Here is a 26,056-nt window from a genome sequence, read left to right as displayed (position 1 = left end):
AGTTGGGGAAGTGTTCCAGCTCTGTAGCTGAGCATCTGCTCTGCATGCAAAAAGTCCCCATCATCTCCACGTAGGGCTCAGGGAGTGTCCCCCCCCCCCCGCAAACCATGGAGAGTCGATAACAGTCAGTGCCGACTGTTAGATGGACCAATAGTCTGATTCAGCATAAGGCAGTTTCCAATGGTCCTTTTGAACTGCATCCCGGTTAAAATGTTTTCTCTCTTCCCATTGTATGGATTTTTACCCCACTGTTCAAGTTAGTTCCCAAAAATTTCACTTGTTTTACTTCACATAACACAAAATTTAAAAGTCCTTGAAAAAGCAAGATGGAAAAGCTGCTCTGTATGGAAATGGAAGATGGAAAAGCAGGCATGTTTGCATATATTACCGTTATTTCAAATCTTAACTTCTTCAGGCATGTGATGAAATGTGCTCTGGTCTATAATGCCTGCCACAAGACATATTTCAGTCAAGGGGCCACAATGCCACAAGAGGGGTAGCTACAGATTAGTCTGTTGCAGCAAAAAGAACAAGAAGTCTTACAACCCCTTAAAGGCTAAGAACTAGAGTGCTGAATTTCAACTGTATGGAAGATAAGCACACTGACCATTCACTGCAGTAATCAATTCCTTCTATAAAGGAAGTTTAGAACTTATCCAGAAGTTTGATTCTTTCAGTTGGACAATGGTTGCCTGACCCACTACAAGTGTTAATTAACATAGAAAATCTAGGATGGTTGTGTTATCACGAATTACTAAAAACACTATCATCCTAGATTTGTTATGTTAATTGACATCTGTAGTGTGAAGGGAAACAAAAGTCTCTGTTAAAGTTTAACTGAATCAAACTTCTGAATAAGTTCTAATTCAACTATTGTACCCTGAAGTCTTCCTTTAATTTTTTTTTTACTGAAGAACAGCAGTTTTTAGGTCACTTGTAGAATGCACCAAGAGACTGTCATGTTCTCCTACTGGTTTCTGAATGTTTCAAAATAATTTATTTTGTCAGATTTGTGTCCCTTTATTATTATTTTTGTAGGAATTGTTATTTTTATCCTATGAAAAAAGCAGATGAGCTTTGCTGGGTTGGTGATGGCATAGATCAGGTCAGTGAATGAGTTGCTGATGTTGCAGCTTATGTTATGACATCCTATAATGTGCCACCTGAGTGAAATGAGAAGACTTGTAATTGTTTTAACAACACTTAAATTTGATCTATGTACATTACTTTAGAACACACTTCATTACTTTTTTTCCAGAGGACTTATTATAACAGACTTTTATCTTACATTCTAAGCAGCAGCAAGAGCAATAATTACAGCCCACTGTGAAAGTTCAGTGGACTGGGAGGGCACAATTTGCTAATGGAAATGTTTCCCCACCCCATGGTGGTTGTTAGATGTCATGCAAAACCTGAAACATTTTATGCAATGAGATGCCTGTTTTTATGGTACATCAGCCAACATCACAAACCCAGCCTCCCTCCCAGTTGACCATTGCAAGTTTTTGCTGGCCTACTAGCAGAAAATAATTCCCAGAGACACTTTGCCTATACATACAGATGCTTCTTAAAATACAATCCCAATCTTCCAGTCTCCACCCACACAATGACAAGTCGGTTTTACTAACAATGAGTAAATGCCAAATGGTTTCTATTTTTATCACAACACTATACAGTTGATCTTAATTAATCCCAATCCCAATCATGGACGGTTTCCTATGTCCCTCTTGATCTTACTGCATCTTCCTCTCTCTGCAGATTCCCAAACATTTCCATTCCCCTTTAAAAGCAATACAGTGGTGCCCCGCAAGACAAATGCCTCGCAAGACGGAAAACCCGCTAGACGAAAGGGTTTTCCATTTTTCAATGCGCTTCGCAGGACGAATTTCTCTATGGGCTTGCTTTGCAAGACGAAAATGTCTTGCGATTCTTGCGATTTTTTCCCCCTCCCCACCCCCTTTTTCTAAGGCACTAAGCTGCTAATAGCCTTTTAGCAGCTAATCTGCTAATCCCTTAAGACTTTAATAGCCGCTAATAGCCGCTAAACCGCTAATAGCGCTAATCCGCTAATAGGGTTGCTTCGCAAGACGAAAAACCCGCTAGACGAAGAGACTCGCGGAACGGATTCTTTTCTTCTTGCGAGGCACCACTGTATTTCATTTCATAGAGTCTTAGGTTGGGCTCAGAGTTGTTGGTGCAAATCCCAGCTCACTGGGTGACCTTAGAGCAAATTAATGACTATTTCTCAGACTAGCCCTACTTTGCGGGGCTGTTGTGAGGATGAAAATATACTCCTTTCCTTGGTCAAAAGAGGGGTTGTAAATGGAGTAAATAAATACAGCAGGTTCCATATTATCAACCTCTCCTGTTTCTGTCCCACACTCACAGACTATATACTTGATGGTTCCCCCCCCCCCCACATTACCCCATCCCTCCTCCCCTCTCCAGGAGTTTCACATTAAACAAAAAGTACTGAATTATTATTATTTGGGGTGGGAGGGTTGTGTTGTATTATTTGGTTGCAATTATTATTGGGTGGTGCAGAAGTGGGATAAACATTGTTTAGTCGTTTAGTCGTGTCCGACTCTTCGTGACCCCATGGACCAGAGCACGCCAGGCACTCCTGTCTTCCACTGCCTCCCACAGTTTGGTCAGACTCATGCTGGTAGCCTCGAGAACACTGTCCAACCATCTTGTCCTCTGTCGTCCCCTTCTCCTTCTCAATCTTTCCCAACATCAGGGTCTTTATCAGGGATAAACATATATACTGTATATATATGTATATGGATAAACATATATATATATATATATATATATATATATATATATATATATCAGGGATAAACATATATATATATTATTCAGTGCTTTTTTCTGGGGGTACGCATACTCCTAATCATTTTGTGAATGTAAGTTTGGCCTCGTTGATGGGCAGTATTTCAATATGAGTAGGAAAATGAGAGTACCCCTAAACATTTTTAAAGGAAAAAAAAGCACTATATATATTTATCCCTCAGAAGGTGGCTAGGTGTCCTTCCACCCTGAGGCGAAAAAAAAAACCCAAGGCAAGAGACGGCCGCTAAACGCGCATGCGCCCCCCCCATCTCTCTCTCTCTCTCTGGAATCCAGCCCGGCAGGTATTGCCCTCCCGCGCGCGAACTGTGCGCACGCGCGTTCACGGGCCACGGCCGCTACTGCCACGAGCAGGTGCTTTTCTTCTTCCTCTTCCTCCTCCTCCTCCTGCCGGAGCGGCAGGTTGCGCACGCGCGCTGGAGGTGCAGGTGCGCCGGGGCTTTCCCTCCTCCTGGCTCCCCCCCTCCTTCCCACGCGCGCGTGCGCATGCGTCGTCTTTCGTGCCTCGCTCTTTTTCTGTCGCTCCGCTCCCCTCGCCTACTCCTCCTCCTCCTCCCTTCCGCGGAGCTGCAGGTGCCAGGAGGAGGCTGCTGGGCGGCGGCGGCGGCCCCTCCCCCTCTCCTTCCTCCTCCCCCCTCCCTTCCCCTCCCCTCGGCTTCGCGAGGTCGGTCTGGCGGCGGCCGTTCCTCCTCAGACGGGAGGCGGCAGGTTGAGGCTGAGAGGGGCGGCGGCGGCGGCGGTCGTGGTGGTGGTGGTGCTCCGGATTTCCCTCAGACCCGCTCCCTTCGCGCCGCCGAGCGGACCAGCGTCTGGCTGACGGGCTGGCTGACAGACTCGCCCGCGGCATGAACCGGGGCCAACGCGGAGGCGGCGGAGCGGGGAGCCGCGGCGGCCTCGGCACCATGGAAGTGAAGAGCAAGGTGGGTGGCGTCCCCACACCGGCCCTCGCCTCGGCTTTGGGGAGGGGTACTCGGGTTTGTTACGTCTCGCTGAGGTGGGTGGGTGGGGCTGCTCTTTCGGGGTCTCTGTGGGGGGGGGGTTAGGGGGAATGGTTACCAAGGAGGCGGGTAGCCGCGTTTAATCCCGCAGCCCAGAACCTCCGAGCGCAGCAGTGTTTCTGAGCACGTACAAAGGGCATTCTCTTCAGGGCTGACCAATCCCCGGCCCCCAGTCCGTACCAGGCACCTGAAACCGGGTGTGGGAAGGTGCTCTCGTCCTGGGTAGTGGCCGCAACTTCAGCCCCAGCAGTTTTTTTCCCCCTTCCTTTTAAGATTGTATGTGGGGGAAAGGCACGGTGGTCATGCTCAGAAGGAAACGATGTACTACTGTACGTATTCTGCTGCCTCGCTTGCAGTGATGGCGGGAGAGAGTGTCAGCACGAATTTTTATTATTATTTTGGCGGGGGAACAGCTAAGTGCTTCATCTTTCATCTCTGGCCCCAATAATGTGCCAAGTGACATTTATTTGGGGTGACTAAAGTCAAGGTAGCAATTTCGCTCCTGGAATAATGTGTAATTAGGACGAGTAGTTACCAAAAATGCGCTTGAGGAGCCACTTGCAGATGACTTATTTTCCAAGAGTAACCTATTAAGAATGCGGCTGTGCTTACCTTTGAAGAGCCCTTTCAAAACACTAGCTTTTCCCCCCTTCCCCCACCCCATCTGGGAAGGCTCGGTATGAGACTTAATCTTAAGGTTGAGGGATGGAGCCCCACGTTGGGCAAAAGTCTCCTGCGCGGTAGGGGGTTGGACTAGATGACCCTTGAGATTCCTTCCAGCTCTACAATTCATTGATATTTTCAAGGTGTGAGCCTGTGTATAGTGGTAGGTAGTTCTAATCTGAGAGTGATTACAGAATCAGGGGGTGAAGGTTATCCATGATTAGCATGAATGAATAATAGGTGTGATTTTGTGTAGGCATTACTGGTTTGTCTTGGCTTTGCCAGTCACCACCACCCCTCAAGTCTCAGCACTTTTCTTCCTTTTTCTCCTTGTGTTGATGACACTTCCTTTTACCCAAACACAAGGGTCCCATATGGCCTGGGCATTTGTGCTTCTGCCAGTGCTTGATGAATGAGCTTGTAAAACCATTGAGAAAAACCATTGCTCTGTGTTTTAATGCAGTCTGGAAAAGTGGTCTTGGGATTGGTTTCTATGAAGTATTATGGGGACTGCTAAGTATCCATTCTCAGACGTAGTTTGAGTGTCATGCCCATAAAAGTTCTACGGTGTGCAACACAATTGTTAGTGATACACTATTCTGTTTGCATAGAAAAAAATGTTTTTCTCCGATATCTAAAATCTCTTAATGACTGTGTAAACAGTTATTTTTTTGTGTTGTACATTTCTAACCTGATTGCAAGTCAGAATGGCATTTTTAAGCACTTGCTGCCAATCTCTTCTGGAGAAGGGGGTACAGAGAATGCCATTTTGAGCAAATGAAACAGCCTTTTGTTTCCTGCAGCCCCTGAATTGTTCAGCCATGTTAGTTCAGCTGTAACTTTGGCACTGATCACCAGGGTAGCATGAGGACTTCACAAATTGTGCACACCTTCCTGGTACAAACAGAGTAGCTATTTGGATTTAAAAGGAAGCTAAAGAGACCCACAAATTTCACTGGGGATAATTTTGGGGCATCATAGGCTGTTTTAGGCCTTTGGAATGTTCAGAGTGCCTGCAATTTAGCTGGTTGTGTTCATACAAAATACTTACCCTGGAGTGTTTTCAGAACCTCCTTATGTTAGTGAACACACCCTGGTATACTTTGTTGAAGATTAAAGTGTTCTTTCATTATTTGTATGGTCATGCCACAAATTAAACTGGTGAGCCATCCCAACACCACAGCCTCTGAGTAACAGGATATGTCTTACTATAGACTGTGGCTGTAATGAAGCGTTTTATCACTCATTTCGTGTTTATTCCTAATTACAAGTGAGCATTCATGTACTACTTTGGTCTCGTGGCTATTTCCACATATACTTATGTGGAAAACAGTACTTCTGATGGCTAGTTTGCTCCTGGTGGCATCCATCTGTCTCAGGAGACAATGAAGGAGTATTTCTTTGGGGGTGCAAATTGCTATGCTTTATATTTAAAATTACATTTTAATGAGGGGGGAAATTATATGTTTGAAGAGGAGAGCTTCTTTCTTAGGCAAAGTGAGACTTTAAAACATATTACTCATAATGGAGTTTTTTTAGATTTAATGTGAAATAAACACTGTATTCTTGCTCTTTCTGTTTGTTTGTTTGTTTGTTTGTTTGTTTGTTTAACAAGATCTTTACTTGGCATTCCTGTCTATTTACTAAAGCACTAAGTCCATCCCCACCCCAGCTTGTTCCTAAGTTGACCTATGGGGTAATTTAGTATTCATCATCACAAGCCACCTAGAAAAATTCTATACCAGGTAGCTAAGATCACACCCTTGAATTCCACGTGGACATAAAATACCTACCATTCCACATTCTGTACTCAGTCACTTGTGTAAATGAGAGCTGTCTTTCACTTATATATAATGGGAAGCCCCACTCTTTTCAGTCACTTTGATTGTGAACACAACTGGGTAATTAAGCAGTGTTAAGGGGTAACTAATCTGTTGAGGGCCCTAAAATCTTTATCCTCATATAATCTGTAGTGAAGCGTGGTGCAATTAGACAGGGAAAATTCCTTACCGAAATAGAGAGAGAAATTTTGGAAAGTGTAATCCTACAGTTCACTGGCAGCATATGATGGTGGTTTGGGGAAATCCACTGGCAGAGCAGTTACCACATCTCTTTATCATCGTTCCTCCCCTTTTAGTCAGTGGAGGGAATTAGCCATGTGTAAAGACCCACCTTTGTAAGAGAAATGAAGGATCTTTGGACTTTGCATCTCACTGCCTTCCTCCAACATGCCCCAGTTCCCCTCACTCCACCAGCAGAAGATCTGTTGGGGAGGATGTAGTTGGCTAGTGTGCTATGGTACTTCCAGAGGCATAACCTGTGTCCTTACAGACACTCCTCAGCTGGCTTCTGGCTGCATTGTAAGGCTTGTTCCCTTAAATAACTTTGAATATTTAAAATGATTTTTAAAATAGCTTTTTAAAATCACTTAAGCACCATGGGATTAATCCCTCACATCTGCTGTACATGCACTTACACATTACATACATACACACACTTAACAATTACATAGGTCAGGATCTTGAATTGCCTTTGGCAAGTTTAAGCATAGTGCTGAAGATAAAACTAGTTTTACAGTATCTGGAAAGGCCCTAACCCATCTTCTCAAGTTGTTATGTTTCTCATGTTAAAGTAAAAATGTTATTTCTTTCTCTGGGCAATTAGAATTGTACTTTCCCCCTCAATATTTTACTGGCTTCAGTTAGTTCTTTTGTTGGATCTGGGTTGTGTGTAGTTAATTTTTTGGTACTACATGTCAATCTTCTGGAGAATTACAGTAATATTGTATTGTAACAGAGTGTAGGTTTCCTTAAATTTTAAAATTGCGAGGAAGTAGAATGCAAATCGAAAAGACAATATTACCTGGCACCATAAATCTATTACCTTTGTAAGGGAAGTTACTCCTACAGTGTTGTTGTTTTTTTTAATTACTTCATGTGGCACAGGTGTAATAAAACAAAATGACTCATCTGTTCTGCCTTGCTGCCAGCTATTATAGGCTTTATAGAATATACAGAGAACAAAACTAGTTGATTACCGTAATTCCTTAAATTTAAATGTCTCTAGGCCAAGGTGCAGTGTTTGTGCCTTATTTTTAAATTATCTCCATCTGGGGTGTGGACAACATTTGGATGACTATAGTGCTAGAGAGCAAGGGGCAATGTGTTTTTGCTTGTAGTGGCCAAAATAGTCCCAATTAAGCAGCAATGTATTGCTTTTAGAAGATCTAAATGAAGGCAAAATGGAATATAAACAAGTACTGTAGTTGGTAGGTACATGTTCAATGCCAATAGCTTCATGAGAGTTATTTTATGTTTCTTTGTCCATTTCCTCAATAAGCTATAGTTATTTTCCAAAATGGATTGTACAAGTTCAGTCTTAAATTCGTACTACTGTTTTAGCAATTTGAAATCTGCACTTATCCTAGGGTTTGTATACCAACAAAGTTTCAATTTGAATCACTCCTAATTTCTACCAAGTATTTGTGTTCTTTAAAAAGTGTATCATTTTAAATTGCCCCCTTAAGCAAATATTCATACTTGATTCCTGAGCTCCCAAGTTGCTACTTTTTGTTGTGGTGGTGGTTATTTAACTACCGTGCGCTTGCTACAAAGAAGGCTCTAAGTGACTTTTGAAAAGGTTGAGGTTGAGTTGGAAAGTGTAATACAAAACCCAAGAAATTATACATTTGAATAAAACCAGTTCAGCAATCCATAAACCCAGCAGCAATAACAAAAACTTAAACAGACCCAGCAGGGGAACAGGGGGGAACCCAGCCGAAAGCATACAAACAAAATTCAAGTAAGCAATTGGCTGGCTTATCATAAAATGCCTGGGAGAAGAGAAGTTTTAACCTGGCACCTAGAATATGCTAATGACAGCATCCAGAGTGTTCAACAGAGTCTGATTTGATTTAATATTTGTATTCCACTTTTCCAACAACAAATGTTGAGCTTAAAGTGGCTCATAATAATTGCAATACAGTAGCCTCCCTCTGAACCTCACTCAGGAGGAGCATCTGTGGGAGGGCCTCAGGTGACAACTGAAAGGGCCAGGTAGCTTCATAGCACGAGAGGAACAACAAAAGATAATGGTAATATGAGTTGCATTAGGTTCTATGATGATGCCAATCTGTGTTTAAGCTTAAAAGAATTGAGAAAGAGATATCTAAACTTAAGCATGCTGATGTAAGAATTTTAATATCTGTCAGCTTACTATAACAAGCAGCAATGATTGAAAAATTCTGTTGAGCACAGGTCAGCCCTTTTAGCTTTGTTAGGATAGTTTTAATCCCATGTCTGCTTGAATGTCAACTTTTAAAAATTCCCTAGCATGATTTATAGGTGTATGCCGTTCTTGTTGGTTTAATCATTGCTAATTTCTATCATCCGTTTATCTTTTTGTGGCTAAGTTTTGCTTTCTTTGGCTATTTTGATTTTAAAGGCTGACTGATACTACTGCCTTGACTTACTTTTAAACTTGGGTGGACATGGTTTATAGAATTGAACCCAGTTTTTCAGACTACGTATTTTCAGCTACTGCTTTTGCACAGGCAGAGTGAGGTGTGTAGGAAAAGTTGATACATCTTACTGTGCTCACAACTGAAATAAGTAGCCAATGGTGTTACTACTAAGTAGCTGTCTTATATTTATAATCGTCTCTTCCCCTATAAAGTGGTTAGGTTCACAGTTAAATGGAATAGATTGAATGCTTGTTTGTTTGCCGAATTACTTTGCAGTGGTACCTCAGTTCTTAAATGAAATTCATTCCGGAAGCCCATTCAGCTTCTGAAATGTTCAAAAACTGAGGCACATTTCCCATTGGTTGCAAGAGTTTTTTGCCCTCCATGGAACCCACGTCGCAAATTTGGGTTCTGAAAAACGTTCAAAAATGGAAGCATTTACCTCTGGGTTTTCAGCGTCTGAGAATCGAAACATACAACAACAGAGGTGTTCGGGAACCGATGTTCCACTTTATTAGAATGTGTGCATCAAACAGAAAGTCTGCTTTCTCTCTACATGTGCTGCACTTTGTTGAATAATTTGCATAATCTTTAGAGCTAGGAAACTTCTAGAAGGATGAAGGTTATCATTTTGGCGTTCCTTTCAGTTAGCATGGATTTTAAGGCATGTGGTGAGTAAGCAATACTGCAGTGGAACATTTTGCTGTAGAACTGAGTATGGAAATTGCAGCTGCAATGGGACTAGGAACGGCCTAGGGGTGATTGTGCCTTGTGAATTTGTGTGTTTTAATTGGAGGAATGTTTGTAATGGTGAGAATGGCAGGTAGTTTGACATTTAATAGAGTTTGGACAAGCAGGCAATTATTGCATGGGGTGGGGGAGCTTCAGTAGTGGATTGCTGGGACCTGCAGAAGAGTAGGCAGGTGGTGATACCAGTGAAAGGGTTTTGGCAGGCAGTGAACAGTGGCTAGTGGAAAGAGCAATTAAATGGTATGGAGAATTCTAATATAGGGCAAGTGGATACTTGGGTCCTCAGTGGAGCACCAGTCCAGACAAGTGGGGTGAGGCTGGCGCGTCATGTTGTCCATAGAGATTTAGACCTTCTCTCCAATAGGCTAATCCACTCTGTGGGTTGGTTTTAGGGTTTGTACGTTGTGTTGGTCCAGAGAGACAAAATTAGGATGTTGGTGATGTACTCCATACTCTTCTGCTCATCATCCACCCTAATTGAGAAGGTAGAGGTCACCTCAGAGTTGGGGTTCAGAAATTGTAGCTGGTGAAGGATGCAGAGGCCAAGGTGCTGGATGGCACTACTGGCTGTGGACAGAAATGCACTGGTTGTTAGTATGCTTCAGAGCCCAATCCAAGGTACTTACATTGACATAGAAACCCCTAGACAACTTAGGCTCCAAATATCTGAAGGGGAGTCTCCTCCGATATATAAGCCTATCCAAGTATTAGGATCTGTAAGGGAGGCCATGCTGGTAGTTCTACCATCATATAAAGTTGGTTGGGCAGCAGTGCATAAGGGCCTTTTTGTGGTGGCCCTCAGATCATGGAATTCTTGAGGTGTGTCTGGCCTTGTCACGCTATACACTTGATGTTGGGTTGCTGTATACACTTGATGTTGGATTAAAGTGCACCTTTCTGCACAGGCCTTTGTGGGTGGAAGGCATTACACAATTGAGCTGGGAACGCATGGTGAAGGGCAAGCAAGTAATGCCAAATAACATATAAAGAGATAGGTGCTGGAGTGTAAAATTGCCTAAATGAAAGCCACACCTTGTAACCTGGAAGTTCTGCCCACTAATCCTATACATATTGGGACATGCGGTGGTTACTTAGTGATGAAAGACAATATTCTGCACCTACTCAGATACTGTTAGTTATGTCACATGATTAAGAGTTGAGCTCTAGCACTGAAAACAAGTTTCTGAGCAAAGCTCTTCACAAATTCTGTCAGAAGCCTGGGTAACCTTGTGGGCAGGGAGGTGGGTGTCTGACAGGAGTTGACTAGGAGGAATGGACTCTGTTAATTTGATGGGTGTCATGCGCTCCGAACATTGTCAGAGATGCATTATGTCTGCAAGTACTAAGCCATGGTTGCAGTTGTGGGCAATACTTGGATTTATTTTATTTTTTGTTTTCATAATGAAAACAATTTTACAAATAAAACAACAAGCAAATCTCATAAGTAACATACCGTATTTTTCCGTGTGTAAGACTAGGGGTTTTTTTTACCCAAAAATGAGGTTTAAAATTGGGGCTTGTCTTACACACGGGTAGTGCTGAGGGGTGTTTCCTTAATTTGGAGTCCCCCAAAATAGGAGGCATCATATACATGGGGGCATCTTATACACTGAAAAATATGGTAATTATCTGTCTTCAGTTATATAGGTTGTGTATGGACCAGTTACTTAGATCTGTTTTTAATAGCTGTCCTTTTGGAATGAATGTTTGCACTTGGTGAACGGGGGATTGTTTTCATGAAATGATATGAAAGTTGTGTTGGGTGACTTATAGGTTTCTTGTGTTAACACTTGTATTTCCCATGGGATGATTATTAGCTTTCCATGGAAAGAGGAATCCATGCACTTTGCAGCACTTGGCTGTCACTGGCAGTGCCTTAAGTATATGCTTCTGTGCATGTTCCCCACACAACTCATTTGATGGCTTCTGGAGAAGAGGCAACAGCACATTCTCTTGGATTTCCTCCATAATACAGTGAGGCAGAAAACTGTTTTGATTCATGTTAGAATTTGTATTTGAAGTGGAACTCCATTGGTTAGATTTAGATTGTAGCATTCATCCATTGGATCTCCCTTTCACAGGAACCCTTTAGCTTTCTAAGAGCTGGTAACTTGTGAAAATTCATCCAAATAACTTCTTAGATGAATGGGAACTTTAACTTTATTCTCCTCAATTCTGGTTCAACACTGTTCATGACACCACGTTACAACTTGGTGTTAAATTTAAGTAGACTTTGTGTATATGTGAACATTTCCTATTACTGTATCAACTTCATTGTTGTTTGTTTGTTTTTGTAGTTTGGTGCAGAATTCCGGCGCTTTTCTTTGGAAAGGTCCAAGCCTGGAAAATTTGAGGAATTCTATGGATTACTGCAGCATGTTCACAAAATACCCAACATTGATGTCTTAGTTGGATATATAGACATTCATGGAGATCTCTTGCCTATCAACAACGATGACAATTATCATAAAGCAGTTTCTACAGCTAATCCTCTGCTTAGAATTTTTATTCAAAGAAAAGGTAAGCATATATTTCATCATACATCCTTCTATGAGCTAAATTTATTTGTGTCTTTTTCCTGATCATTGCTCAAACTGCAGTTTATTGGCATGGAAGAAAATGCATCATTATATGTATTCACTCTGATGCATTGTTTGATACCTGTTGATTTATTGAGAAAGAATATTGCACAGTTGTGCAGTATATGGTGGGATTTCATCCTGCTGCATTTCCTTTGCTATTCATAGAGAGAAGTTGGGGGAGGGGAGCATAGATCTATTTAGAGAGGCAGCCATATTCATCTAATAGTTAAATCTTTTTGAAATTCAACCTTGATTAATGCCCAAGTTCATGCCTTTTAACCTTGCTACAAATCTTGCCTTTCTTACTGAAAACTTTGTTGCCTAGCTTATCATGAAGAGATATAGAATCTGTTGGTACTGAAAGAGAGATTCTTTAATAAAATCACAAGCACCACTTACCCCCAAAAGCATATCATTGATAGATAAGCAAAGAAAAAATGTAGCTTTACTCTGAACTCCTTACAAATTATGTATTAGGTTTTTCTCACGTTGATGAAAAACAAACAAAATATTCAGCAGTTTTTATGTATAATAAGGGCTCTAAGTCGCTGTATTGTACCCTGGAATCTGAATAGCTTGGGAACACCCAGGCAGTGTGATTCCTGGAGTTTCCAGTAAAAAACAAAGGCTCTATTCTGGTTTGGAGAGAAGATGGGAAATGGTCACAGCCTCCCTAATACTGACGCAAGTCATATTTGCTGTAAGTAGAAGAGCAAATAGTTATATGTAGCTGTTTAAATAGAATGCCTTAAAATATGTAAAGTGGCACATTCCAGCTACCTTTTTCTAATCCCTTATATTTTGTAATATTCATCAAAAAGATAGAAGCTGAATCTGGAATAGAAGTAGATGGACTGGTGAGGTCATATTCAGCAGTTCTGCTTAATCTGTTTCAGTAGCCATATGACTAGAGCAGATAAGCTACTTTGTTGGGCTGGGATTATTACTTAACATTTTAGCACCATATGTGTATGTTTATATGAGTTATTCACTTAACAGTTATTTATTTATTTTAAAGTATTTCTAAACTGCTTAATATTTTAAACATCTCCAAGTAGTGTACAGTTTGGAAAGCAATGTATCATTAAAATAGTAAAATGAAAGCTGAATACTGGATAGACAGGTGTTCTGTGTCCCAAGTTGTCATCTTCGTGAAGTGGGAAGATGACTTGCTCTGGAGGGGTGGTATTCCCCAGGAGGGAGCAGGTCTGGAGGCTTGGGTGGCCATGGTGGCTAGGAGTGCCACCAAGCTCATATCACCCTGTTCCATACTTCAGTGGTTTTTAAAGCTCTAGAATCCTTCAAAAGATCTATTCAGAATTACAATTCTCATTTATTCAGCATACAATGCTAGCTTCTGTCAACAGTTCATTAGCAACTGTATGAATGCTGTTACCAGTGCTCCAGCCTTACCTTCTACATTTGTAACTTAATATTTCCAGCTCTGGCTTGTTTGCTAGCTACACCCCTGTTTGGACAGAAACTACTTAGCTCATAATACTCCATGCTCTCATAACTTCCAGATTTGATTATTGCAATGCACTCTGTGGGGCTACCCTTGAAGATTACTCAGAAACTTGTTTGGTCCAAAATGCAGTGGCCAGATTACTGGTTGGAGTTCCATTTAGATCTTTCATAACCTCTGTTTTTAAACAGTTGCATTAGTTGCCAGTTCATTTTAACATCCAATTCATGGTGCTCATGTTAGTGTTTAAATCTGTAGGAACAGCTATTTCTTTTCTTTCTATGGTTCCAGAGAGAGTGAAAGCCTCACTTGACCTGGACAGGGCTTTCCAAAATGTTCATGTTGGCAACACACTTTTTAGGCATCATTTCGCGACACAGTAGTTTAGTTTTGCTAGCAAACCGGAGGTTAAACTAACCCCTTTCCAGCCCTGGGAGGAGCATGGGGAGCATTTGCGTGACACACCTACACATTGCAGCTGACACACTAACATGTGGCGACACACAGTTTGGAAGGCTCTGACTTAGGGTATATGCAATTAATATATTCCAGAATATAACTGGCATACAGGCAATGACCCGATTTATGTGTGTCCAATTCCGACCCAGAAGTGGCTGGAAAAGTGGGTGGAATGGGCTTATGTGCACTCCACTGTCACGCACAATGACCCTGTGCAAATCGGGGTTTGCCTGTAATGACAAAAATATGGATATATTTCTCTAGTTTACAAGTGGCACAATCTTGTATGTAATTCATTGCCTACTTTAACAGAGTTTAAAGTGAATCTGTATCCAGTTTTTTAAACTTGTAGATCAGAAAGCAATTCTGAAGTTTCAGTCTTAGGCTCTTTTTGTTCATGATTATGCTGTGTTCACTCACTATGTAGTAATTAACAATTGTATACATAATAATAATAAAATTCCTTTCAGTAGCACCTTAGAATATCTGAAGAAGTGTTCATGTACACGAAAGCTCATACCAATAACAAACTTAGTTGGTCTCTAAGGTGCTACTGGAAGGATTTTGTTTGTTTCGACTACGGCAGACCAACACGGCTACCTACCTGTAATTGTATACATTAAAATAAAGATGGGGGTGGGGAGAGACTTGCCATAGGAATATACCTAATTTGGAATGCTATTCTGGTACCACAGTATTTCCAGTATACAGCATATATGGGGCAAAACAACATAGATTAGGTTTTATACTGAAGCATTTAAAATGGTTCTCTCATTTAATTCAGTTATTTTGCTACACTGGAATATCTGAGGAAGAGTTAAAAAGAGAGAGAATCTAATGGCCAGGCTTCTGCAGTTTAAATCTAATACAAATGCATGGAATTGGTCTTTCTGAAAGTATTTCTGAAACAATGCTGCACAGAGTTATCATGCCATTGACTGCAATGTAAGAAAGAGCTAACTAGTACAATTCCCTGGTTGAGAAGCATTCCACATTTAATGATTTTATAAAAGGCATCTAACATTCTGCATTAAAAATAAATTCTGCAAACTTCTAGCCTTTTCTCATCTAGTTGCAAAATAGATGTCCTGGCTGATTCAGGATGTATTTGGCAGAGATGTCTGGAGACAAATATGCCTATTACTATACATAGTAGAGTATTTTAGAAGGTAGATCGGGTGAGGAGGAAGAAATAATATTCAGAAGGGTAAAATTTCTGTCTTAAATACAATATAATCTTTCTATGTCTTTTTTTTTAATAAACAAATGCTGTAACTTGAGAATTTATTAGGAATAGACCTAGAATTGTGTTCATTGCAAAACCAGCTCTGAGGTTCTCAAACTCTGCATATAGTAGTACTGGTTGCTTAGCTTTTGTGCATTGTAATCAGTTATGCCGAATTCTAAATTTAACAGTACACTTTAAACAAATGCAAATAGTATTTGTGTTTCAAAACATAAGCTAATAACAAGCACACGTTAAACAATTAATAGTGTAAATGATTGTATACATAACCATTTTCATCAGCGGAGTTTCAAGGGCAGTCATTTTTTTAAAATGGGTGTGACAGTTTTCTAATTTGTGTACTACATGCTTTCAGAAGAGCTGAGTAACTGGCAACCAAGCATAGACAACTGCACAGTGCTTGATAAAGGCTCTTGTGTGGGTTAGGTTAGTATAAGTTTTACCTAATGTCTCATTCTTTGTGTTGAGTTGGCAACATGCTGATTTGGTTTCACACCAATGAGCATGCTTATTAAAAGCAGTTCACCTTTGTACCTTATAGGCATTCACCTTATTTATGGCAACACTTTTTACTTCTGGTTTCTTGCCAAAAGTTTTTCACTGTTCTAAACTGATTGGTTGATGTCAGAACAATAGTGCCTTTGTACTGAAGGATATTGCTTAAAAGAATTTATTCAAGAGTTGTTGAGAGGCTAAACAGTCATGCTGCCTGACTAAGTTTATAAAGATCAGACTTTATTATTTCCCATTTTTTGCATTTATTTATCTCAAAACTAGTGTTAGAATTGCCATGCCATAAACTCCTTATTGTATTCACCTATTCAAAACAAGTTATAGTTCTTTGCCTGACGTAGCAGTTACATTGCCTTTATTTAGAATGTGTCGTCATACATCAGTGGATCTATTCACATGTCACATTGGGTCATAGTTAGTCCAAGACAAACCATGTCTTACCCTGAATGAGCAGCATACTGGTACATGCTGCTCAAGTTGTCCCTGCCCCACTCCTACCTTTGCCAAGTAAGAAAGAAAAAACAAATCAGTATACCTGAAGGAACGTCTTCACCCCCATCATTCAGCCCGGGCACTGAGGTCCAGCTCTGAGGGCCTTCTGGTGGTTCCCTCACTGCGAGAAATGAGGTTACAGGGAACCAGGCAGAGGGTCTTCTCGGTAGTGGCACCCACCCTGTGGAACGCCCTACCATCAGATGTCAAGGAAATAAACAACTATCTGACTTTTAGTAGACATCTGAAGGCAACCCTGTTTATGGAAGTTTTTAATATTCTGTTGGGAGCCGCCCAGAGTTGCTGGGGAAACCCAGCCAGATGGGTGGGGTATATTGTTGTTGCTGTTGTTGTTTGTTTGTTTGTTTGCTTGCTTGCTTGCTTGCTTGCACTAAGCCAAGAACGAACCTTAGCTTCCACTCACTGTTTAGAAACAGACCATGAGTACTGGCTCACATGCAGCACTAAAGCAACATTCTGATTTGCTTCTTCCTGGTTCAGTAAGGGGAGGAGTGGGATGAGCCTGATTTGAGCTATGTGCACATACCAAGACATTTTTTCATGGTAAGCCATAATTTCTTTCAAGCTATGACTCAGAATGACATGCGAACTATGCCAATGAGTTTCGAAAGGTAGACCTGGAAAAACAGGAAACATTTATTTGAAAGGCAGTACTGGTAATGCAGAAAGGAGTTGCTGATAAAAGGTTAAAACACAACCTGCTATAATAGTTTCCACAAGAGGTTGTGAGAACTTTATTTTGCACATTCTTCAACTGCTTATTTTCTGTAAGAGTAACTGTTGCTCAGCTAGTATATTTTCTTCATAAAAGGCTTTTTATGTCCAAGACTATCAAAGTGTTTATCAATAGACTTCCTTCAGCTATGTAGGTATTACATTGCTCCAATTCTGTTTAGAAACATGGAATATACACCCAGATAAGCTGCATGACGTAGGTATCTTGGTCTCTGTTTCCAGTGCTGCACAGCATTTTAAAAATTATTTCCTGACAAGGGCATTGTCCTTTCAAAATGAAGCACCACGTCTGCATCTTTTTGGGAATATGAAAATCTCAGTGTATACATGAGTTGCTGTTCCTTAATTCTTAAATTAAAACCTGAATAAAAGAAGGTTTTAAAGCAGAAGAATCTTTGACTTTATTGAATTTAACATTTTAGTTACATTGCTATTGAAGGGAAAACTGCTACTCATAAAGACAAACAGTAAATGAACTTTCAACTTGGACTGAAGTTGAACACTGGGGAAATTGTGTTCATATCAGCATATTTAACTTTAACCTGGGTTAAAAATTCTCTTACTGGTGCTATCTTGGAATAAGTGCATTTCATTCATTTCTTGGTTTCAGGTACATGCACTACTCATTCCTCAAGTAAATATTCTTTCAGCTCAACTATTGAGGGATGTACTTGGAGATTCTTTCTAATATAGGAGTTGATAGCATTTGCATAACTTCACATTTCCAGATTAATTTTATTTATTAATTTTATTCCCATACTTGTTTACATCTTAGGCCTTTCCTGGGTGTACCCTGATCCTCAGTAGTGGTTTGGGGGCATACAGGGTATTGGAGGGGGGCATGGACTTCCTTATGTAGAATACAACCCATTATGTTTTGTTAGTATAATTTGCTGACTTCTGTCTACCCAAATTCATTCTTGACTTTTTCTTTTCCAGCCCTCATAAGCTATTGCCCTCCCTCACACCTTTCTTCAGTGCAAGAAGATGGTTGCTAGGGATCTAATTTCTAATACATCTGAGATGCTGTCTAATGTCAATTAACATCATTTTGCATTGCTGGTTCTCAAGGAAAGCAGTGCCATTTCCTTACATACTGCCTAATTCTTAGGTGGTCAGTTCTAGGTGAAATGTTCAAGAAACCCCAGCCCTTGTGCCCCCAATCCCCTTTCAGGTGGTAGTTGTACCTGGTGTGACAAAGCAATTCAGAAGGAGAAGGCAGACAGTTTTTTCAGAGGTGTAGGCATGCTGAAGCTTAGAACTTAAGTTACTGCAGAAGCAGATGGTTTTTTTGTTTTTACTATTCCCTTCCTTTTATAGCTTCCCTAACTAGGAACCTTCCTAAACTGTGGAAGATGGCATATTGTGGGTGGGGGGCTACAAGGGGAAAGAGGACTAAGTGAAAATCACATCATTGCACTAGCAATATCCTCTGATGGATTGTAAGACAACTCAGGGTTCAAGCCTATCTCTCTGCCCACCCTGCAAGCTTAAAGTTTAATCATAGAAACATATCTGGTTGTAGTCGTGTCTGACTCTTCGTGACCCCATGGACCGGAGCACGCCAGACACTTCTGTCTTCCACTGCCTCCTGCAGTTTGGTCAGACTCATGCTGGTAGCTTTGAGAACACTGTCCAACCATCTCGTCCTCTGTCGTCCCCTTCTCCTTGTGCCCTCAGTCCTTCCCAACATCAGGGTCTTTTCCAGGGAGTCTTCTTTTCTCATGAGGTGGCCAAAGTATTGGAGCCTCAGCTTCAGGATCTGTCCTTCCAGTGAGCACTCACGGCTGATTTCCTTAAGAATGGATAGGTTTGATCTTCTTGCAGTCCATGGGACTCTCAAGAGTCTCCTCCAGCACCAGAATTCAAAAACATCAATTCTTCAGCAATCAGCCTTCTTTATGGTCCAGCTCTCACTTCCATATATCACTACTGGGAAAACCATAGCTTTAACTATATGGACCTTTGTTGGCAAGGTGATGTGTCTGCTTTTTAAGATGCTGTCTAGGTTTGTCATTGTACTAACCTGATCTTTAAAAATAATGAATGAGTACAGCACTTTTATATGTGAACCAACTGCTAATTATACTCACAAAACTAGTAAAATAAATAATAATAATAATAATATATTTATTCCCCAGCCACTCTGGGCAGCTCCCAACAGAATATTAAAAATGCGATAAATTATCAAACATTAAAAACTTCCCTAAACAGGGCTGCCTTCAGATGTTTTCTAAAAGTCAGATACAGTAGTTATTTCCTTGACTTCCCTCTGCCTAGTTCCGTATACGGTAATGTCACTTACCTCAGTGAAGGAACCGCTAGAAGGCCTCTCGGAGCTGGACCTCAGTGTCCGGGCTGGACAATGGGGGTGGAGATGCTCCTTCAGGTTTACTGGGCCGAGGCCGTTTAGGGCTTTAAAGGTCAGCACCAACACTTTGAATTGTGCTCGGAAATGTTAGTTTTCTGTTTCCCCCAAGCACTGGTAAAAACAAACAGGAAATAGGATAAACATACCTCTAAGAAGAGATACTTTCTAGCAACAGATGTGTTGTGCTGTTGGCAATGCTTTTGTGTGATGGTGGCTGTGAGAGTCATACTAGTCCATTTGTAGTATCAGTTACCCAGGAATCTGCCCAGTTCCCATATTGGGTGACATGTCGTGGCACATGAGATTTCTCAGTTCCCTCCTCCCCCCCTCCCACCTCACGTGCACCCAATCTCCTCCAGAGGGTCTCCCAACTCTCTTTTTCCAGGACACGTCCTCTTTTTCATGGGGAGAGTCGTCATAGCAATCCACAGTTAAAATTAAAAGTCAGCAAATGTGTCCTCCTTTTTGCTCTTCAAACTGTGGCAACCCTAGAATACCCTTCCTGTCTAGCATTTGGATCCTGAGTCTTTGAATGTGTTAGTACTTGATAGTGTATTTGATTTCACACATGGCCTAGAACTAGGACTAGGTACTGCTACTAATTATACAATTGAATGCATAACACATACCTTTTAAATATTAAAATCCCTAGCACACGCAAGCTAGAAAGTTATTCAACACTAGTACCTAATCCACCATTCCATTGTCTGTGTTCCCCTTAATGTAACATCTAGCTATATAATGGTCTTCACTTAGAATTGCCATAAGATCTGTGCATAATTGCAGATTAAAATAAGCTTCAAGTTGCAGTACTATACACTTACCTGGGAAGAGAAGAAAACTCGAAGAGAAGCACTTCTGAATTCACTTGTGTAGAATTGCATTGTTAGTGTATCAGATATAATTAGCATTGGTATCTTGTGCTAAAGCCATAAGAAACATTTTTTTTTCATAACAGTAGTTTTCAAAAAGGCCAGTAATAGCAGACAAGGTTGCATGAAGAACTGTTTTCCTGCCACTGCTGGGCTTCCCCTGCAATCTGTAGCCACAAAGTAGGGTGTGTTCTGAGTATATGCAGAAAAGCAGGTGAGACCCATTGAGTCATATAAATGCCCCTCATGAACTGAGTGTGCAACTTTAAAGCATGATCCAAAATACAACTTTCTAAGTGTTGAAACTGATGGGATTCATATTGATGTCCTGTGGCATATGGGAAAGGACCTTGATTAATTTTGGGAGCAAATATATAATCAAATCATTGGATGAAGTATTCAGTTGAGGTTGTATTCAGCTAAGATTTACTTTGAGTAGACATTTTGAAATTAATGAAGCTAACTTGGTCGTGTTCATTAATTTCAATAGGTCTACTCTGAGTAAAACTTGATTTAATATTACCCTTGGTCCTTAGGGACTGTATGCTAAGCAGATGTGGTACTACTACCGGAAATACGAAGAAACGACTTATAATCATCTCAGTTATAATCAATTCTAATACTTTATTACAGGCATCCCCAAACCTGGCCCTCTAGCTGTTTTGGGACTACAACTCCCATCACCCCTAGCTAACAGGACCAGTGGTCAGGGTTGATGGGAATTGTAGTCCCAAAACAGCTGAAGGACCGAGTTTGGGGGTGTCTGCTTTATTATAATTAATTTTCTTAATTTAAAATCAGTATCTAAATTCAATTAAGCAGTGCATTAAGGCTTATCTGTCTCTCCTCAAAGCACTTTTTGCTATAATAACTGAATGAAATCCATGGAAAAACATTCTTCAGCTTGAGTTGCAAGGTGTTGGTAGGACTAGTTTGCTGTTAAACCACTTGTTAGAAGTGTCTTCCAATGTTTAAATACGTTACTTATTTAGTCTGTTGCCAGCCATTTTACCTACTCTTGATGAGGGGCAAGGAAGGGAGCTTGTGGAATGGTATTTGTTTTCAGCAGATTAAAACCAGGTCATTTGGCCACCATCCCAATATTTGGCAGCACTAGGTCCACTGGCTGTTTGCCTTTCCTCATTCTTTTTATTCTAATATTCTGAAACTCAAGAAGAAGAAAAATGTAACCTAGAATTACACATTGACTAAAGAATTGCAAGTACATACCTTATAAGCCATTGACAGTTCTTTGGAAAGCTCTGAGTTTTGCTCTTCCAGTGCTAACTTCTTTGCTAAAAGTCCTAGAGCTAAGGATGTTCCGGTTGAGAACCATGTGTCACATTTAGTGGGCTATATAAAATAAAGCACAATACAGACACGTGCAGCTACCTTGTTCCTTGAATCCCTTTTTTCTTGGACTAGGCCAGCCTGTGTAAGTTCCATTTAGCAGATCAGGAGCAAAACATTACAGAATGCTGAGAACTATTTATTTAGGAGCTCTTTAATGGCTAGTGCCATATATGCTGACTGGGCTTATTTTGTATTCCAAAAATTAACATGTACTCCCCCCCTTTTCTCTTCCCATTTGTACAGAAGATGCAGACTACAGTGCCTTTGGGATGGATACCATAACAAGGAAGAAAAATGTCTTGACAAACGTGTTGCGTCCAGATAACTATAGAAAAAAGCCTCACATTGTCATTAGCATGCCGCAAGACTTCAGACCAGTATCTTCTATTATAGATGTGGACATACTTCCAGAAACCCATCGCAGAGTGCGGCTTTATAAATATGGAACGGACAAGCCTCTAGGATTTTATATACGGGATGGCTCTAGTGTCAGAGTAACGCCTCATGGGTTAGAGAAAGTACCAGGAATTTTCATATCTAGGCTTGTTCCTGGTGGACTAGCTCAAAGCACGGGCTTATTAGCTGTAAATGATGAAGTTCTGGAAGTAAACGGTATTGAAGTTTCAGGTAAAAGCCTTGATCAGGTTACAGATATGATGATTGCTAACAGTCGAAACTTAATAATTACTGTGAGACCAGCGAATCAGAGAAACAATGTTGTTAGGAATAGCCGGACTTCTGGTAGCTCAGGACAGTCTACAGATACCAGCCTTCCAAGTTACACTCCACATACTGTGCCCATATACCACCCTGAAGAAGAGGAAGACAGTGATGAAGATGATATTATTATTGAAGATAATGGTGAGCCACAACAAATTCCAAAAGCGGCTCCTTCCAGTGACAGCATTGAGTCACTGACACAAACTGAAACCAATCATGAATCTGTGCAGAATGGTTTAATTTCTTCCAGAGAAGTAAACTTGTATTGTTCAACTGGCAGCATTAACATGGAGTATGAAATCCAGGACTCAGGCCCAAAGACTTTAGAAGAAGATGGGACAATCATAACATTGTGAAACTACAACAGCTTATTTGCTAAAAAGGCCATAAGAATTTTTTTACTTGGCTGTATTCATGCAGGATGTACCTCTCAACTACCATACTCCAATGACTTTTGATATCTGCATAACGGATTAGAGCACTCTGCTGTGATTCACAGGAACTGTTCCATTTTGATACCCAGCTGAGAAGCAAGTGTTTTTGGAACACACAGTGACTGGTTTTGTGGTTCAAGGCAGGACAGCATTTCCATGACCTAAAATTGTGCAGGTCTATTTTTCAGAATGTCAGTGTCTAGAAGGAGCCCCACCGTTTCGTTTGTTGTCCTGTGATCTGGTTCCATGTATTGTTCATGGAACATGTTTTAATTGTGGATTTGAGTATTGTCATATGAGAACCAGCCTGAACCATTTTTCAACACAAGAATGTTAATAAAATAACCAAACATAAACTTCAACAATTTTTGGCCTTCTTACTCCATACTCCAGACATGTGAAATTTAAATAATCTGGAATGTTAATTATCGGTGCAATCCTATTCATATTTACTCAGAAGTAAGCTTCAAATCATTGAACTCTGCTTACTACAGGCAAGTCAGTATTGGATTGCATTCAATGAGTTGATAGACTTCAGTTGTTCTAAAATTTCTTGAAGCAGTTCACAAAATCAGAAGGGAGAGAACTGTCCATTGGATTTATTGATTTGATAGTTGTGAAGTGTAACTTTTTAAAAAAAAAAAAACTTTTAAACTGTATTGTGATCTACTACTGGTGTTGGAGGGATAAATCACTGCTATTTTGTATGGATTGGATAGCTCACTAAAAAAGAAGAAGTTACTTGTATGATCATATCATATATAGATGTGTACATTTACCCTTTTTATGAGAAAAACTGTGATCTTGAAATATTATGATGCAATCAAGCTCCACAAAAACCAATTGGATTTTCCATTTACGTCAGTGGGAGTTGTATTGTACCCATAATGTGAAAGACTTAAAATGTTGTTCCTTAATTAGTTCTCTTGGTTCATGGCATCCGCCACTGCTGTAACTGTTATGGAATGAATATAAAAATGCAAGTGCTAATGACAGATTTGGCTAACATAAATCTTACTGCTTATGAAGGTTCTTTTGTAGTGGAACAGTTCCCAAAAGGAGGCAAATTATATAACCACAAATAAAGCAGTTTAGAACATTGGTTTTAGTTACTTTCCCCTTGACAAAATGCTTTCTATTTATAGAATTCTAAGCAAAAGGCATCCTAATATTTATCCTTTGGGCATGTGCTTATTCCTTTTTCTTCACATAATTATGACTGAAGTACAGTCCACTTGAAGAGGGTTCCACAAATAGATAATGTGTGCAATCAGGTAGCCATTTTCATGGATGCATATGTTTGGTACGACTATGGATCTTACCGTGGTTCATTATATGGTAGATAAGGTGTAAAATGAAATTTTCACTTACACAGAAGCATGGAAACCAAAACATTAGTGAAAGAGTTGAATGTTAATTTATTGTGGAAACACACATAGGGTTGTTGTGCTGCTCAACACATTCAGTTTGATTTTTTGATACTTGTACTGCAATCATGTGCATGAACACTTTGGATATATTAGTGCAATTACAAACTTAAGAAAATATTTTATTAAACTGTGTTTAAATTTTACTCCTTATGATACTAGCCTCAATCAGGTAGCTTGTTTTACGGGATGGAGTGTGTTCTTTAAAAAGCATATATATCTATACATATCCTTGTAATGCATAAAATAATCTTGGCTTGAATTAATGTAATTATACCTAATAAAATTAAACATTGGGGGATGGGGGAAATCAATGAACACTAGAGAGGATAAGCAAAAGGCCCAGTGTGTTTTGCTATGAAAATGACAGGCTGCACTGCATTTAATTGCAAAGTAATGCAGTTGCCATGATGGTTTATCACTACCTTATTTTTACTAAGCCTTTTAAAATCAAATTGAAACAGAATAATAGTACATTTTAATTATATATATATATAACGGTACTGGGCTTCAGTATAAGTGAAACTATTAGACTTTCATATACTACCTCTTAAACTTTGACAGCTAGCATCTTGTGGGGGACAAGGTCGGTCTGCTAGATGAAGACATGAAGGCTTGGTGTATGTACAATTTTTACTTCAAAACCCAGAGATACTTAAAATTTTACTACAAGTTCTAATATGCTGTTTGATCTGTATGTGTGTGTATATATACACGAACATACATAAATGCATTCTCAATTTTTGATTGAATCTTACAATGAATGTGTATGGACAACTTCACAGAATCAAAATTCTTTTGAGGTTTGTATTAATATACAAAAATTAAAAGATTTTTTAAAAAAACAACTCAGCAATTTAAAGACTGATTTGCCTTTTAAGTGCACCTTATCTGAAAGAGAGCAGAATATGGCTAGTAGTACAGTTTTCTGGAACTATTTTATAGTTTCTGATGAAGTCAAGCTAAACTGTGAAATCTCTGTTCTTCCACAGCTATGTTATTTAGGATGTTGTTGTGTACTTTTGTGACTTGTGTGTTTTCTAATTAAAACCTTTATGCAACATGATTTTTACATGAACATGTATAATATGTCAAATGTCAGTATTTTTCTTACCACTTTAATGTATGATGTACGTCAATACCACTAAATGGACTTTGATTTTACAAAAATCAAATTGGCATAAGTTGTATGTTAGTCATATTTTTACAGACTCAATAATAAAAAACTGTAACTATTGCTAATTTTAAACTTAGATGCCTTCATGAATGCTTTATTACTTACTTAAGAGATCTCAAAAGTTACTTCCTGATCTTCCCCAGGTCAATATAGCATTTCATTGGAGCTATCCCAGATATTGCTAAAACACAGAGCTTATCCTTCCACAATCAGGCCAATCACTAGAAAAAGGAAGGACCAGGATCACATTACCTTTTCCTAGGGTATTCTGAAAGGGCTAAAAACAATCGCTCATCTCCTCAATCAAAATGACCACCATAGTTTCTGTTGTAGAAGTCACTTCAAAACTAGTCTATATTTATATTACATATGTATCCCACTTTTGTTCCATGAAAGAAAGAAGCTAATAGCACCAACATGTGGTCTCTCATCCAAGGAGTGATCAAACCCTAACTTTAAGTTT

General features: G+C 39.9%; 1 protein-coding gene across 1 annotated transcript; it reads left to right on the top strand.

Annotated features, from left to right (window-relative positions):
- Positions 1-3,107: 3,107 nt before the first annotated feature.
- Positions 3,108-25,665, top strand: PARD6B (par-6 family cell polarity regulator beta). The gene is made up of 3 exons (XM_083446164.1): positions 3,108-3,773; positions 12,024-12,246; positions 22,079-25,665. Exons 1-3 carry the CDS (start codon positions 3,699-3,701, stop codon positions 22,909-22,911), a joined length of 1,131 nt encoding a protein of 376 aa, XP_083302290.1. The 5' UTR covers positions 3,108-3,698; the 3' UTR covers positions 22,912-25,665.
- Positions 25,666-26,056: the final 391 nt, after the last annotated feature.

This window comes from Podarcis tiliguerta (assembly GCF_965153285.1).
Source record: "Podarcis tiliguerta genome assembly, chromosome: 6".
In the NCBI taxonomy this organism is placed as follows: Eukaryota; Metazoa; Chordata; class Lepidosauria; order Squamata; family Lacertidae; genus Podarcis; species Podarcis tiliguerta.
The sequence above is the reverse complement of the archived record's forward strand: the minus strand, read 5'-3'. Positions and strand labels throughout refer to the sequence as shown.